Below are 13,641 nucleotides of genomic sequence, written 5' to 3'. Positions count from 1 at the left end.
TGATTAGTTTTTTGACGTTTGTTCTGTATTTCTTACTACTTATGTACCTTCTTGCCGTGACACCAAATGTCAAAAACTATTCCACTAACTACACCGCCAAGACTCTAATATACTCTAGATAGAAATAACTAGTTTCGTGTTAGGCTTTGACCTTAGTAATTCCACACTATTGGCAAGCAGAGCTGCCGTCATTACTTTGATAACAATGTAATGCGATTGACTATTAGCCATTAGCGATAATTGAATGATCAAATTAGTCCATAAGTGGTCTGTGACTGGAATGCAAGCCAGTGTTTGCAGTGTTACGGCAACACTGACTCTATTAACTACCTAACTAAAATTGTAAATTACAATTCTTTCAGCATAGTTCAAAACATCTCACTCCGTTTAGTACCCGAGTGCGATTATTATATTAGTTCAACGTTTTCACATTGATTATAAAGCGAAAAGTCATAAAGCGGCGACTACATTTTAGATCATCTGGTAAACAAAATTCATCATGGTTACAAGATCTGTCGCCTGAATGTTGGCAGGTTTCCTCGCGGTATTTTCCATCACCGAAAAAGATCGGTTTGCATTAAATTACATAGGCCAACATACAAAAATGAACAAATTTGACATATTGATTAAACTGCTTAATACCGTTCTCTTCTTAATACCGTTAATAAAAATAATAACACTAGATAAATACGTGTTGGAAACCGAAAGCGTAGTTTTGTGGTGCATCGTTAATTCACAATTGATCAAACATTATTTTGAATGTTCGCGGTAAACATTTAATTACATGTTTATTGATGGTCAATGTTCAATGTGTACCCATGGAAATGGAAACGGTTTTACGGTGTTAAAATAATTTAACCATTCAATTCATATATAAATTCATACATATGAATTGAATAAAATCACGCTCTATAACATCGGAGTTGGCAAAGACTACATCTTTCGATTTGTTGACACGATCTGCATACTTCTTTCGCTTCATCCACATTAACTCTTCATGCAAGGTTTAGAGAAAAATCTCTCGTGTATTTAGCTTGTCTAATTCGTATAATATGTGTGGATATTTTTGCCGTGTTTATGTTAGAGCCCACTTGTTGCTACCCTCAGCGGATAATATCTCCTAAGGGTAGGTACTCACTAAACGATTGATTTTCACCAGTGTGTGAAATAGAGGCAAACCATTCTGTAACAGAAATATTGCCACCACTAATATATTATTGTTCGACGAGGCGGCACAAACGTGCAGTCTGAGAAAATAATTTTATTAAAGCGCTTGCTCGGACTAAATTTATTTTTAAAAGAGACTTCATTAGTTATGCGGGGACGAATGTTTGAATGAGATATTTAATGGCATAAAAAACTCATGTTCAACTCCATGGAAATCAAATGAAAGTGTTTATTACGTATATTAAGAATTTGTCTTTTAAAATTTGTTTCATTTAATGTTTGTTTTCGGTGTTCTAAAACGCAGGCTTTGCTTAGTTCAAACACCAGTCTTGTAGAATATTATGAAAGTTTACAATACTGTACCACAAATTGATTTAATTTAGTCCAATCGGTTAATACCGATCCATTAGTAAAAGCTTGAAAATAAATAGAAACAAAAATAATTTTGTTAATTCAGTCAAAAACTATTGGGGACTGAATTTCTTATTCCGTTTTCATATTTGCATGACAATAAGCTGATTAGCCAACGGTCATGAAATCCTCTTACTTGATAAACACGGGAAAAATCACCCAAATCATTTGGGGTTCGATCGGAATCCATTGAGACTGATATACAGAATGACCCTTTCCGAATCCGACCACGCTTTTATGCGAGATACTCCATCAGTATTGATACTTCAAAGAGCGATAGGCTGATTGTCATGTCATTACTGCAAATGGACTTATCTGGTCGAGAAATCTGTGTCATTGGTGTTGCGATCAGTTTCAATTCAATTTTAATCACGTTTACAACAATGAATGCGTTTCGGTTGTCATTGTCGAAATTACTTGTTTAATGGTCGTTTGTGAAGGGCTGTTATACTATGTTTAAAAGTTATGAATATTTGTGTCACATGGTTCATCTATCACCATTACTTGAGAATTGTATATTTTTCAGTCGCCGACCCTATTCTCCCCCGATTTAGCTGCATAAAAAATAGCAACACCATTCAATCTTGCATTTACTTTCAGGGCCACATGGACAAGAATACCTTGGACTTATCAAAACGCGAGCACCGGCACCTAGTTCTTCAAATCGCGCTAAAATGCGCTGACATATCAAACCCTTGCCGCCCTTGGGAAATCAGCCGCAAGTGGAGCCTCAAGGTTTGCGAGGAGTTCTTCAGGCAAGGGGATTACGAGAGGAAACTCAACCTGCCTGTGACGGCCCTGTGCGATAGACACACCACGTCTATTCCGAAGATACAAACAGGTAACCATTTTGAATTAATATTTACGGGCAATTCACATGGACTGAGCTAGTCCGAAAGTTGCTAGATCTTGCGCTCTTCCTGCTGGTGTTATTCCCGATTACATCCTCACCTCTCTGGAGAAGAGACCAAGGTGCGCTTTTGATCTGGATCCTAGATTATGTCAGGTTTTTACAAAAAGCGACTCCCTTTGACTTCTGCTACTTTAACATGAGCACCTAACCATGTTGGATAATAGTTACCTGAGCGTAAGAGTATTATTACACAGATTAAGAGTGGTTCCATTATAATCGCCGAAAAGTATACGGTAAACAAATAGGTAACAAAAACTATTCTCAACAATAAACTAGCGATCAACTTCACCTTCAATCATCATATACTGTGGACAGTGAGTCAGTCAGCCTTGCACTTTAGCAGTTTATTGAAATTACTATAGCTCCCTACGTTTATTTTTAGACGATCATCTGCCTGCATTTTACAATTTACTACGTACTTCGGTATACGACTGTTAGTTACGAGATCTAGGTCACTACTGCTCTGATAGCATCATATGTCTCTGCTTGTTTATGATACGAAACATGTTTTGTGGCAAAAATTATGTTTTATTTTGGTCTCAGGGTTCTTCAAGTTCGTCGTGACACCTCTCATATCTGAATGGCACCGCTTCTTGCATAACGACTTATCCACCCAAATGCTTACGAACCTATTATACAATCAAAACAAGTGGGAAATGCTGGTGGCGCAAGAAATAGCCGAGGAAACCGGCACGGAGATATCAGATGCTGATATGGTGGATGACGACCTGGAAACCAACATCTCTGATAGTTCCGAGATGCTGCTGCCGCTGCGAAGGAGTTCATTGAACCCGACCAAATCCGACAAGGGGCTGAAGGAAAGTCTTCGCCGGTTCTCGGTTCCACTCAATGTGTTCCAAGATTCAAAGTTCAAGAGCAGGGATAAGAGCCGCGCCTCTTCCATTGCGGAGCCACGCATTCGAGGCAGCTACAGCCCGCAAGGCAGCGAGCATTCCATTCACTCGCAGTTGAGCCTCCGCGGACATTGCGAGCATGGACTGACGGTAATCGACAAGGTGCTTAGTACGGAAAAACTTTTGCCTGATACTTCGATAGCATCGATTACTACACCGATACAGGCGACGAGGCTCAACACAGTGATAAGGGACGGCGGAACTTGGAAACTGATTCGACAACAGACGTTCCCGCCACTTGAGACAGCTGCGCGTGCGCTCGCTCTCTCCGTAAAGCCCCTCCATACCAGCAACGAGGATGCTATATATCTTTCGCGTAAGACTGAGTTTATAAGGATCGAGAGAAAAGGGGAAAGATTTAGTTTGTTCAAAAGGAATGATACCGATAAGACTGAAAACGATGACGCTTCTGAAAATAATAACGTAGGTGTTACTACTGAGTGTTCGCATAATTTAGAGAAAGAGAATTTGAACCCGAAACCTAAAGGGGCTCGGCGTGATTCGGGGGTTGGTTGTCAGTTGAGAGATAACTTGCAGCTGGGCGCCTTGGCATCGGACCAGCTGACGCGCCGCAGGAAATCGATGCCGGCTGAAATAGTTGTTTTCAGTAAGTTTTCAACAATTTCTTTTAAAATAACTTTAAATATATTCGATAATGTATATACATATTCTATACCAACATAGTTCACTTCACACGCTTTAAATGATCCACAGCACCGAAAGAAAAGAAAATGCGTGAGATGACAGCCGCATTGCCTCAGATACTTCGCCGCACACTCTCGGGCAAGGAGTGCTGGACGCGACGACGTGGCTCCGCCCCCGCCCCAGTGGCGCCCTCTGAGCTCAGGGGACTTGCCTCTTTAGGTAATATTAGCCGTTGACTGCGACTTCGCACGCGGGGATTTTATGAGTGTATCAGTTTTAATATAACGTCAACGTCATGAATTTAACGTCAAGAGAAAATGCGCAATAGGCTGAACAACTTTTGCTTAGACATATTCATAGTTCTTGTTTAGCTGTTCTATTATGGTACTTCATCAGTTGATCGGGCGTTTTAAGATAAATTATACATTCCCAGCGGGGACAAAGCAATACAACAATAAACCCACCTGTGACCACGATCCTGAAGTATCAAATTTTTAGACGAAGTGAGTCACGTACGACACTATAGGGAGACGTAACACAGTTTCAGCTTAGCTTAATATGCAGGTTACGTTACGATGTTTTCCCTCACCGTAAAAGTATTAAAAATATTTATCAAAAATTATTTTTGTATAGACACAAAAGGCTAAAGCTATTTTGGTTAATTTTTCCTATTTTACAATTTACGAAATTTAAAATTCGTTTTGCACCAAAATTCATATAGTACATATTTACTATATGCTTCCACATATACATACAGCTGACATATATCTTACTTTGACTCACCGTTGACCACCATTTTCAGGCTCGATCCGCCACAGCGTGAACGGCGGTCGCCGCAAACAGAACCCCATAGTGGCCTGCCAGCAGTGGCTCTCGAAGACCACCTACTCGGTGCAGGAGAGGACGATGCACCAGCTGCCGCGCCGCAGCTCCTTGCCCGTTGAGGTGCTGACAGGTGCATCACGCTCGACGCTTTTAATTTTTTATTTATTTTTCACTTGAATCAGAATGTTGTACCCTTTTCTCATACCATCATTTTTTTTATTAATTTACCAAACACAATATTCATATTCTGTTTGGTAAATTAATGTTTCTGGAACATTACATTATTCTGTTTACACAATTTTTCGACTGCGGTCAGTCTCATCTAAACAATTGCACAAAATATTTGAACTATAATTACAATTATGTATCTAGAAATTTTATAATTCAGGACGTTTAAAGGGGAGATGAGCCAACAGTCTCGAAAGGACTGAAAGGCCACGTTCATCTGGACAGCTTGATGATGGAATTTAAATTCATAGAGTGATAGGTAAGCAACTCTATGAATGTCAATTCCATCGCCGCGCCGGTTATCTTTCATCTTTGCCCGGTCAATTCACCATACTTAACAATTCCGAAACTTATCTGTATATATATCTTAGTAACTGATAACTGAATCATTTAGGACGTCTAATTTGTTTTCAAGTGGAATACGCGTTTTTCCTTTTTCAACAAATTTATAGTCATATTTCTACCAGAATTGAACTTATTGTATTGATGATAAGGTTAAAAAGCAATAATTGATATTTAATTAATGTTTTGACTTATCTAAAAGGCATGCGATACGGGGCATTCGTTTTCTGTATTTCTAAAGAAGAACCTCGATTATTGGTTCTTATTTTCAATGCCATTAACAAGATCCCTAGCTTTGAGCTTTCCTTTGCTTCCGTCGTATGATGGCCAGATAATCTAGCTGTAAATTGATAACCTTTAATTAAGTATTTAATTAAGTATAGCGTCAAAGCTGAAAGCCTCAAGGTTTTTCACTCTGTGCCTGGAACTGACAGGAAATGCAATTATAGTTTCAAGCACGTAAGACGATTAGAAGAAGGTTAAGTTTAGTCATAGACTTCGGAATCGTTTAAGTCTATAGAAGTGGTAATGGTAAATGTGGCGTCGCACCATAGCAGGTTTTGTTCCATCTTCAATCTCAATTAGGTATGAGTTTATTTGACAGCTTTACAACGGCTTAGATAATTGGGCGCTTCTGACAATATTTTATGGTTATACTCAACATTCTGATTCAGACATTTATTGCATGAAGTTGTATTTATTTGCGGGGCTTCTAATTAATTGTGATGTCAGAGTGAAAATCATCGGTTCAATCAATTATCATATCAGTGTTATCGTCTTCATATCGGTGTTATATTGTCATCAATCATGCATGTTCGTGTGTGATTTACTAATTTAGTTATAAATTAAAAATGTTTATTGATGAATCTAAGAAGAATGAAGATATACATATATTTCATCCAGTAGATGTTTTGGGTGTCGACTTAAGCCCTGACGATTAGCGCATCTAAAAACTTCGGTGTCAAGCCCTAATAAAAATATTATATATTTTGTAATTTAACAGTTTCAACTAAAATGCGATATCTATTTACATAAAAGAGGACACTGACAAACATATCATCGCACAGCCGAAACCGCCGAGCGTCTAGAGATTTGAAATCTGTCATGTGTGGGCCGGGGGCGCACTAAAAGAGGATTTGCCAAAATTAATTCAAAAATTAAAAGATCAAGCACTGCAATCTATGTATAGCTGTTGAACGCTATTCTAAAAATGTTTGTTTTTGTTTATTCCACAGGTATTTAATCCCCCTGAAGTGATGAAGACATCAGAATCAAAATAAACGCTCGCTTTATATAGTGGCGAACGGCTATAATGCCGTTCTTGTAAATAAACGTGCTAAAATATTAATTATCGTAATCTTAATCTGTGGATTGCAAAAGAAAAGTGACACAAACATTGTGATGTGATATATTTGAAGTTACTGTTTGGAAATCAAGTGAATGTGTACTCTTACTGTATGAACTGATGTGTTGTGTACTGTTTGAAAATCAAGTGAAAATATCAGGTGATTTTTCAAAAAGGATTATAAAGTGATGAGTTATAAGTGACGCTGTACTTTACGGTGAAGTGTCGGGTAAGAATATTGTTCATATTGCGTAGTAAGGGTCAACAGCCTTAAAGGCAAACCCTTTGGCGTTTTTTGCCCAAATGTCCGTAGTTCCAGTATTCTCTTTGTATTATATAAATTCTATTATCAAATGACAATGTAGATTACTTTATTATTGTAGTACAAATTTATTTACACTTATTGGTATGAAGGTTTATTTTAATGATGAGCGTGTTTATGAATTATGTTATAAATTGCCATATCATTTAATTATACACGATCTAATTTCATTTTGTGTTAGTTTAAAATTTTACCAAAAATGGCTATTTGTTTTTCATTTAAGTACCTATTTTATGTTTTCACGAAGGAATAGAGTCTCACTATCGTTATTGTTTAGTATTTCAAATTAAAGTCATTGATTATAAGATTAATTTAGTAGTCGCTCTTTTTGAGTGAAATGTGTATTGCGGTACATTGTTTGTTTAGTTTTTAGTTTAAGGCAAAAGCAGTATTACTTTACCTACACTTTATTGGGCAATAGCATTGCAGCCCTTACCTAACATTAATTCGCTTGAAGTTAACGCTTACCCAAAGTTTTCATTTGCTGTCATATTTTTTTTTAAACAAAAATCTATTGTATTGGTAATAATTTTAGTTCATATTTGAGAATTGTAACTTCGTTGAGCCTTATAATATTCAATAAGTGGTTCGCTTTTGTTTTCTTTAATTCTTGATCATACCTTACCACGACTACAAAAAGGCTAGTAAGTGAAATATAAACTATTTAAATTTTTTGTTTATCTTTATAATAAACATCCAATCATACTAAATAAGTACTATGGCTATGTTTGGTTATGGTTTACCGTACTTTCTCGATTTTTTATAAAAATGTTATTTTAATCACGAAGTGCTGCTATGCTGACTACAGGATGTCATCAGAGATAGAATTCAAGAACACATTTATTTTGACTAAAAGGCAAGGTACCGTCTGGTTTTAGCGAGATAAACGTATATAATGGAGAGGAACTTGTTCACGAATCATAATCATATGTATCTTACTTATAAGAATCAAGACAATTATCTACATTAAATTACCTAAAAAAAAAGAAAAAAAAGTGCTTATCTTAAATTAAAAACGTAAATTTGATCTGGACTATAAACTAATTATTTGATACAATTATGCTTTAATTAATTTGATATTCAATTTCTTTTATTTATTCATAAGCAATGTGCCGTAATAATGTACATACAATATGTGTCTAGTGTCTGTATATATCTGATAAAAAGTAGTTCGAGTTATCAAAATGTTACATATCTCGGATGAAAGAATAATCTGTTGTAAATAAAATGTTGCAAGATATTAATAAGATGTAAAAGATTTGAGCATCAAATGTTCTGACAGCTAAATAGATATCTACATTTACGAATAAGGCTTATTTGAGGGATAGAAGAGCTTAGTGTTGCGCGAATATTGATCAGAGAGACAGCCATATTTTTTGACAATTTTAGAGTCTACTAGAGATCAGGCAGGTTTAAGTCAAGTGTACAGGTATTGCGCATCATCTTCGTCCCGCACCAAGCTCAGAGTTTACAAATAAGCCTTAATTTCCACACTGACGTGTCATATGGGTTTGCGGTAACGTTCATGATAAAAAAAATCACAATGATTGAGACTGAGTGTTATTTTGAGAGCGCGTAGTTGGTTAATGATTACAGAGTGGTTTTGTTGCAATTTTTGTTAATGGCGGACATTTGAACGGACTCTGAAGCCCGTGGCGACAGAACGCATGCTAACGGGCGGTAAGTGACCAAGTCGCTTTCTTTGTTTGAAGCAAATTTTTTACGCGAGTTGGCGAGACAGCTGTACAACTGAAATTGTTGGCTCTCTAGTAACTACACGCGTAATATACAGTTGCATCGCGTCCTGTCGTAACTAACTTAAGAGCATACCTCACCATACTGGATGGATTCAAAATGACTAGGCTTGCAGTTAATGAAGAAAGGATAAAGTATGTGTAAGGCTTTGACCTACACATACTGCCGGCTTAGACAAAACATTGGTCGATAATAGACATAACACGATGTCATATATGTATTACGACCATGTCAACACACTAACCATTTTAATAATAATAGTTGTCATTTTAATGTTTTAGGTGGTTAAAAAAATAAAAAGTAAAAAAAAGCATCTGATTGTACAAGCTAGATAAATCTGAGTAGTTCTGTTACTGCAAACCGTTACTCTTAATACTACCAAATCAAATTAACTTGATACAAGAAATGAATAAATCTTTGAACGTACATAACTATCATATTAAGATAGATTTTACTGTCATTCAAAACATCTAGATGTCGAGTTAATTTGATCCGATAGCCTAATCTTTTAAATTAGATTCAATGTAACATGGATGTTAAAATATTAATTATTATAACAATTTTAATCGTAATTTTGCTGTACCAATACAAGGAAGTCTAGTAAACATTGGATAAGGTCTTGTGGCATTTAAGTCAATCTATTGCCGTTCAGAGATATTCAAAGTTCAGTGCGATTTCGTTTGCAAAGTTTTACCAACAGTTATCCGTACTTTTTGTTGTTTCTAATTTAATATTTGTAAATTTTTTCCAAGCAAATTGTTTCCGATTGATGATAAAAAGATGGTTCATGCATGTAAATGGAGTTGACCCAGCCATCCGCCGGATGTGAAACTCGTAAAATACAGATTTACGGGGCAGAGAAGAGCTAGTCACAACAAATGTCACATTTGACTGGATAGGTTTAATGATGGAATTGATACGCAGAGAAAGTCACAGCCAGCCTATAGAAGGAGGACCCCAAGTTATAAGCCGTTCTCATTGCCCGACTTTTAGAATCTTGGCTAAAAAGAAAGAGCTGGTACATTAATATTTGTCTTCGCCACTACACCGGCATTCACGTGATTAAAAACAATGTCTTAAATAAACCTGAACGGCTGTTGTGTGACAAGTGCCCAGTTGCATACAGAACGAAATGCATATAAGGGAAAATTATTTTTTTAACATAATTATTTTTGTAAGTCGCTAAATAGATATGGAGATGAGAGATTCAATACATTTACTGCCACGGTATTATTTGTGTAGATTAGGATTTTTGTTTTAAATAATAAAAAATGTTCACTGGCTCAATTTCAACGCAAAAGTTCAATACAAAAACAAAAGGTTTCTTTATTTCAAACACTTCTGATGCAATTTCATAAAAGAAATTTTTCATTTTTGGTTTACGTTGAAATGTAGTCTTAAAATTATTTAGCTGAAGTTTCTCAAAAATATTTATACAGTTTTTGTCGAATACGCACTAGTGGCAGTGAGTGCATTGTATGAAGTTGTTAGTATATTAATGTTTATGACGTGTTAATAGGTGTAAATAATGTGTTAAAATGTTCATTATAATCGAATCTCTATTCAATTCATTAAGACCTTGTAAGTTAAGTTTGTTTTATTTTGGGTGCTGGCGGGTTGAGTTTTGTTATTAAGTATGTAAAATATATGGTTTTATGATAATGTGATATTTTTGTTGTATTCATTAGAGTGCGTTTTCATATTAGAGCCGGAGGAATAAAAAATGTGTGAACAATAAGCATGCATTCGCATAATATTAATTATTGTGATTGCTTCAAATCAAACCGATTCGTTTCTATGGAAACGTACTTAAAAGGAAGTCTTTTAATTAGGTAATATGATTGCATTATTTGTAACTTGACATGAATAAAATAATAATCGACAAGATGCTTAAAATTAATTATTTTTGGCAACTTAATTAAGCACTTTTTAGTTGTATTACACCTTACCCGCCTAACCTTGTCCGCCGCCATGGCAAAGCGTACATTATATTACAAGACATTTTCAGTATACCCAATTAGTTATCGTCTCAAATTTTCAACAATCAAATCCGTACGCTTCGCAAGTGGGGCAGTAGTTTTAGATAAAGGACTATTCGAAATACGCTTAAAATAGTTTTAAACATTACTATTCTTCTTTGTATTGTGTGATAAGTATAAGTCATGTTCACAAATGTTGTTCTAGATAAATTATATATGATAAGGTTAGTTTTAGATAAGTTCTAATGAAAATGAGGTTGACTGCCATAAATAACCTTTTGCGATGACCGTTGAGCGAATATTTTAATTCGGATTTTTCTGTTCTGAAATAATTGTTCCATGTCTGTCTATATTCTTTTTTTTTTGTTTATTTTTTCCCCTTTAAAATATTATGCGTTAAATGAAAAATTTGGTAACTTTTGATACCTAAACTTACATTGTTTATCTACTGCATATAATTGTCAAAATCTCAGTTGCACAATCAACATTGATTCATCTCTTATCAAGACCTTAAATTTCGCTGAACGGTTATCACAACACCTATTTTACATCTTTAAAAGTCTAAATTATCGTAATTAATTTCATTTAGTTTAGCGGAAACCGTGTGCTCAATGAATACGCCACATAGTATTATAAATCCAATTTTTAGTCAATCATTTCACGTCTGCCTGTGCTTGTTTTTTTAACATTTAAGACAGCATAATAATCGTGGTTACTATATAGTTTTAATTTTCATCGTATATACAAATTATATGGAGTTAAATATCGAGGTGGATCTTTGGAATCCTAGATTTAGGTACACCGCCGTAATCTTCGACAGATTAATTATGTAATAGTAATTCATGTTCTAAATTTTAAGTGCTCGATAGGGTATTTCGTATATATATGTATATATATTTCGTTTGGTGTCTCGCTCAAAAAAGTCTATCATAATAATAAGATTAAATATTTATCATCTTGAGTTTAAAGTGAAAAGAAGGAAGGAATGTAAGACAATGGAAAGACTCTCATCGCTGATTTTGAGAAAGAAACCAAATGTAATAAAATATCTTGTGATTCGCAGAGTCGAGTGTACTTTATCGTTGCTTAGGGTGGTCAAATAATTCTATTTATGACAAGTATTATATCTCGTTTACATGTAATTTGGAAGAGGTGCTGGTCTGCTCTGATATTTGCGATAATCTTAAATATTCAATTTGTGTCACATTATAACCGATGTAGTTATAAAATGATTTAAATGTATGTGTTCGTTAGGTTTAATACAACAAAAGAACGATTCATTATAAGAGAAAATATGTATAATGTATTATGATATGCAGATTTCTTAAAGTTGATCAACAAACTCGACATAAATATTATTAGTTTAGTAAATGGGATTATTTAAACATGGTTTATTGATGTTCATGATTTCCTTCATGGCTATCACATTTATTATCGCCAACGAAGTTGACAAGAGTATTCTTAATTTCCTAGTCTCAGTGCTTACAAAGTACACAAGATATCTTTTATTTATTTTTTGTTTTAATTGATTTCATATTGAATGATGTGAGCACATATATTCAGTTCTCGTTTTTAATTTTATCAATCTATTATTTGATAGTCTTAAACAACTATCAATGTAGATTTCAAAATAAAATCATATTAAGTCTGCAAAAGAATTGGTGGTACTGTTAACACAAGTACATATATAGATAGCACAAAAGTAGCTTTATTTTGTTTAAGTTCGATATAAGCTGTGAGAGGCAATCTAACATATTGATATTTTTAATTTGATTTAAAATTTTACCGTTTAAGTGAATCTGTGTTTAAGCCAAATTGTAATTAATTAAAAAAGTACACAAGAATTTGAGAATCAGTTTTAATCGCGAGATAAGTTGAAATCTCAAACGAATCAAATGTCTTTCATCTGAATATGCAAAATGACCCGTGGCGTGACAACAGGAAAAACGCATATAGTCACACTTGAAGTAAAGTATTACAACTAAACACTAAACAATATACTAAATAAACATAGATTCAGTAAAACGGTACATTAAAATATGGATTTGTGAGTTAGCGCGGCTTTGTCAGTATGGAACGCCATCTTTGAAGTACAAACATATGTATCCCGTTCGAAGTATAGAATAACGAGAAGGCGGTAAAACAGAGAAAGTCGGCATTAACGTCGCCTAGTTTTATTGACAAACGTTTTATTATTAGACTCATTATCACATGCACAAGTGCATATTTTTATACATGTAATGAATATATATAGGTAATACTTGGCCATAAACCTACATCAAGAACAAACATATTTTCTCAAATCCAAGCGCAGCGCGTTCTTTTTTTAATTTGTATTACATTTTTTTTTTGTTGAAGAATGACATGTTGTTACATTTTACCGCCTTAAATGCGTTTTGTCCATTCAGCTATATCGATGTGTTGGATTAGATTAAGAGACGTCTAACAACTTGTCATTATGAAGTGCAATATGTCGTACTTAATTTTATTTTTAAATAAATGTTTTTTTAATCTCTTCATTTTTTTATTTTCTTTTTAGCGTTATGTTAGTTTCGCCACAACTGATTCAGTTAGTATATATTTAGTTTATAGTCTCTTTAATATCTTCTTTTCGTTTTTTAACAAACTCATTGTCAAATATCTTTAATCTTTACCATTTATATCGTGATATACCTTATATTAAAAGTATTAACCTAGCTATGATTATACCTATTCAAAATTTATATAAATATACGTATACTTTAATTATACATACTTACCTAGTCCTCTATATAATTAAAATTCAAACAGTATTG

At 34.5% G+C, this 13,641-nt stretch overlaps 1 protein-coding gene across 2 annotated transcripts in view; it reads left to right on the top strand.

The window, feature by feature from the left end:
* Positions 1–13,365, top strand: part of LOC106130527 (high affinity cAMP-specific 3',5'-cyclic phosphodiesterase 7A) — a 99,835-nt gene extending 86,470 nt beyond the window's left edge. The window contains exons 8-12 of one of the 2 annotated variants that reach the window (XM_013329379.2): positions 2,179–2,419; positions 3,035–4,012; positions 4,120–4,269; positions 4,853–4,995; positions 6,681–13,365. In XM_013329379.2, coding sequence (XP_013184833.1) covers positions 2,179–2,419; positions 3,035–4,012; positions 4,120–4,269; positions 4,853–4,995; positions 6,681–6,725 — 1,557 coding nt within the window. In that variant the 3' untranslated portion in view covers positions 6,726–13,365. Of the gene's footprint in view, positions 1–2,178; positions 2,420–3,034; positions 4,013–4,119; positions 4,270–4,852; positions 5,006–6,680 lie in introns of both variants that reach the window. The other variant, XM_013329380.2, reaches the window with a different exon arrangement.
* Positions 13,366–13,641: the final 276 nt, after the last annotated feature.

This window comes from Amyelois transitella, chromosome Z (assembly GCF_032362555.1).
Source record: "Amyelois transitella isolate CPQ chromosome Z, ilAmyTran1.1, whole genome shotgun sequence".
NCBI lineage: Eukaryota > Metazoa > Arthropoda > Insecta > Lepidoptera > Pyralidae > Amyelois > Amyelois transitella.
This window is presented reverse-complemented; position numbering and strand designations above follow the sequence as displayed.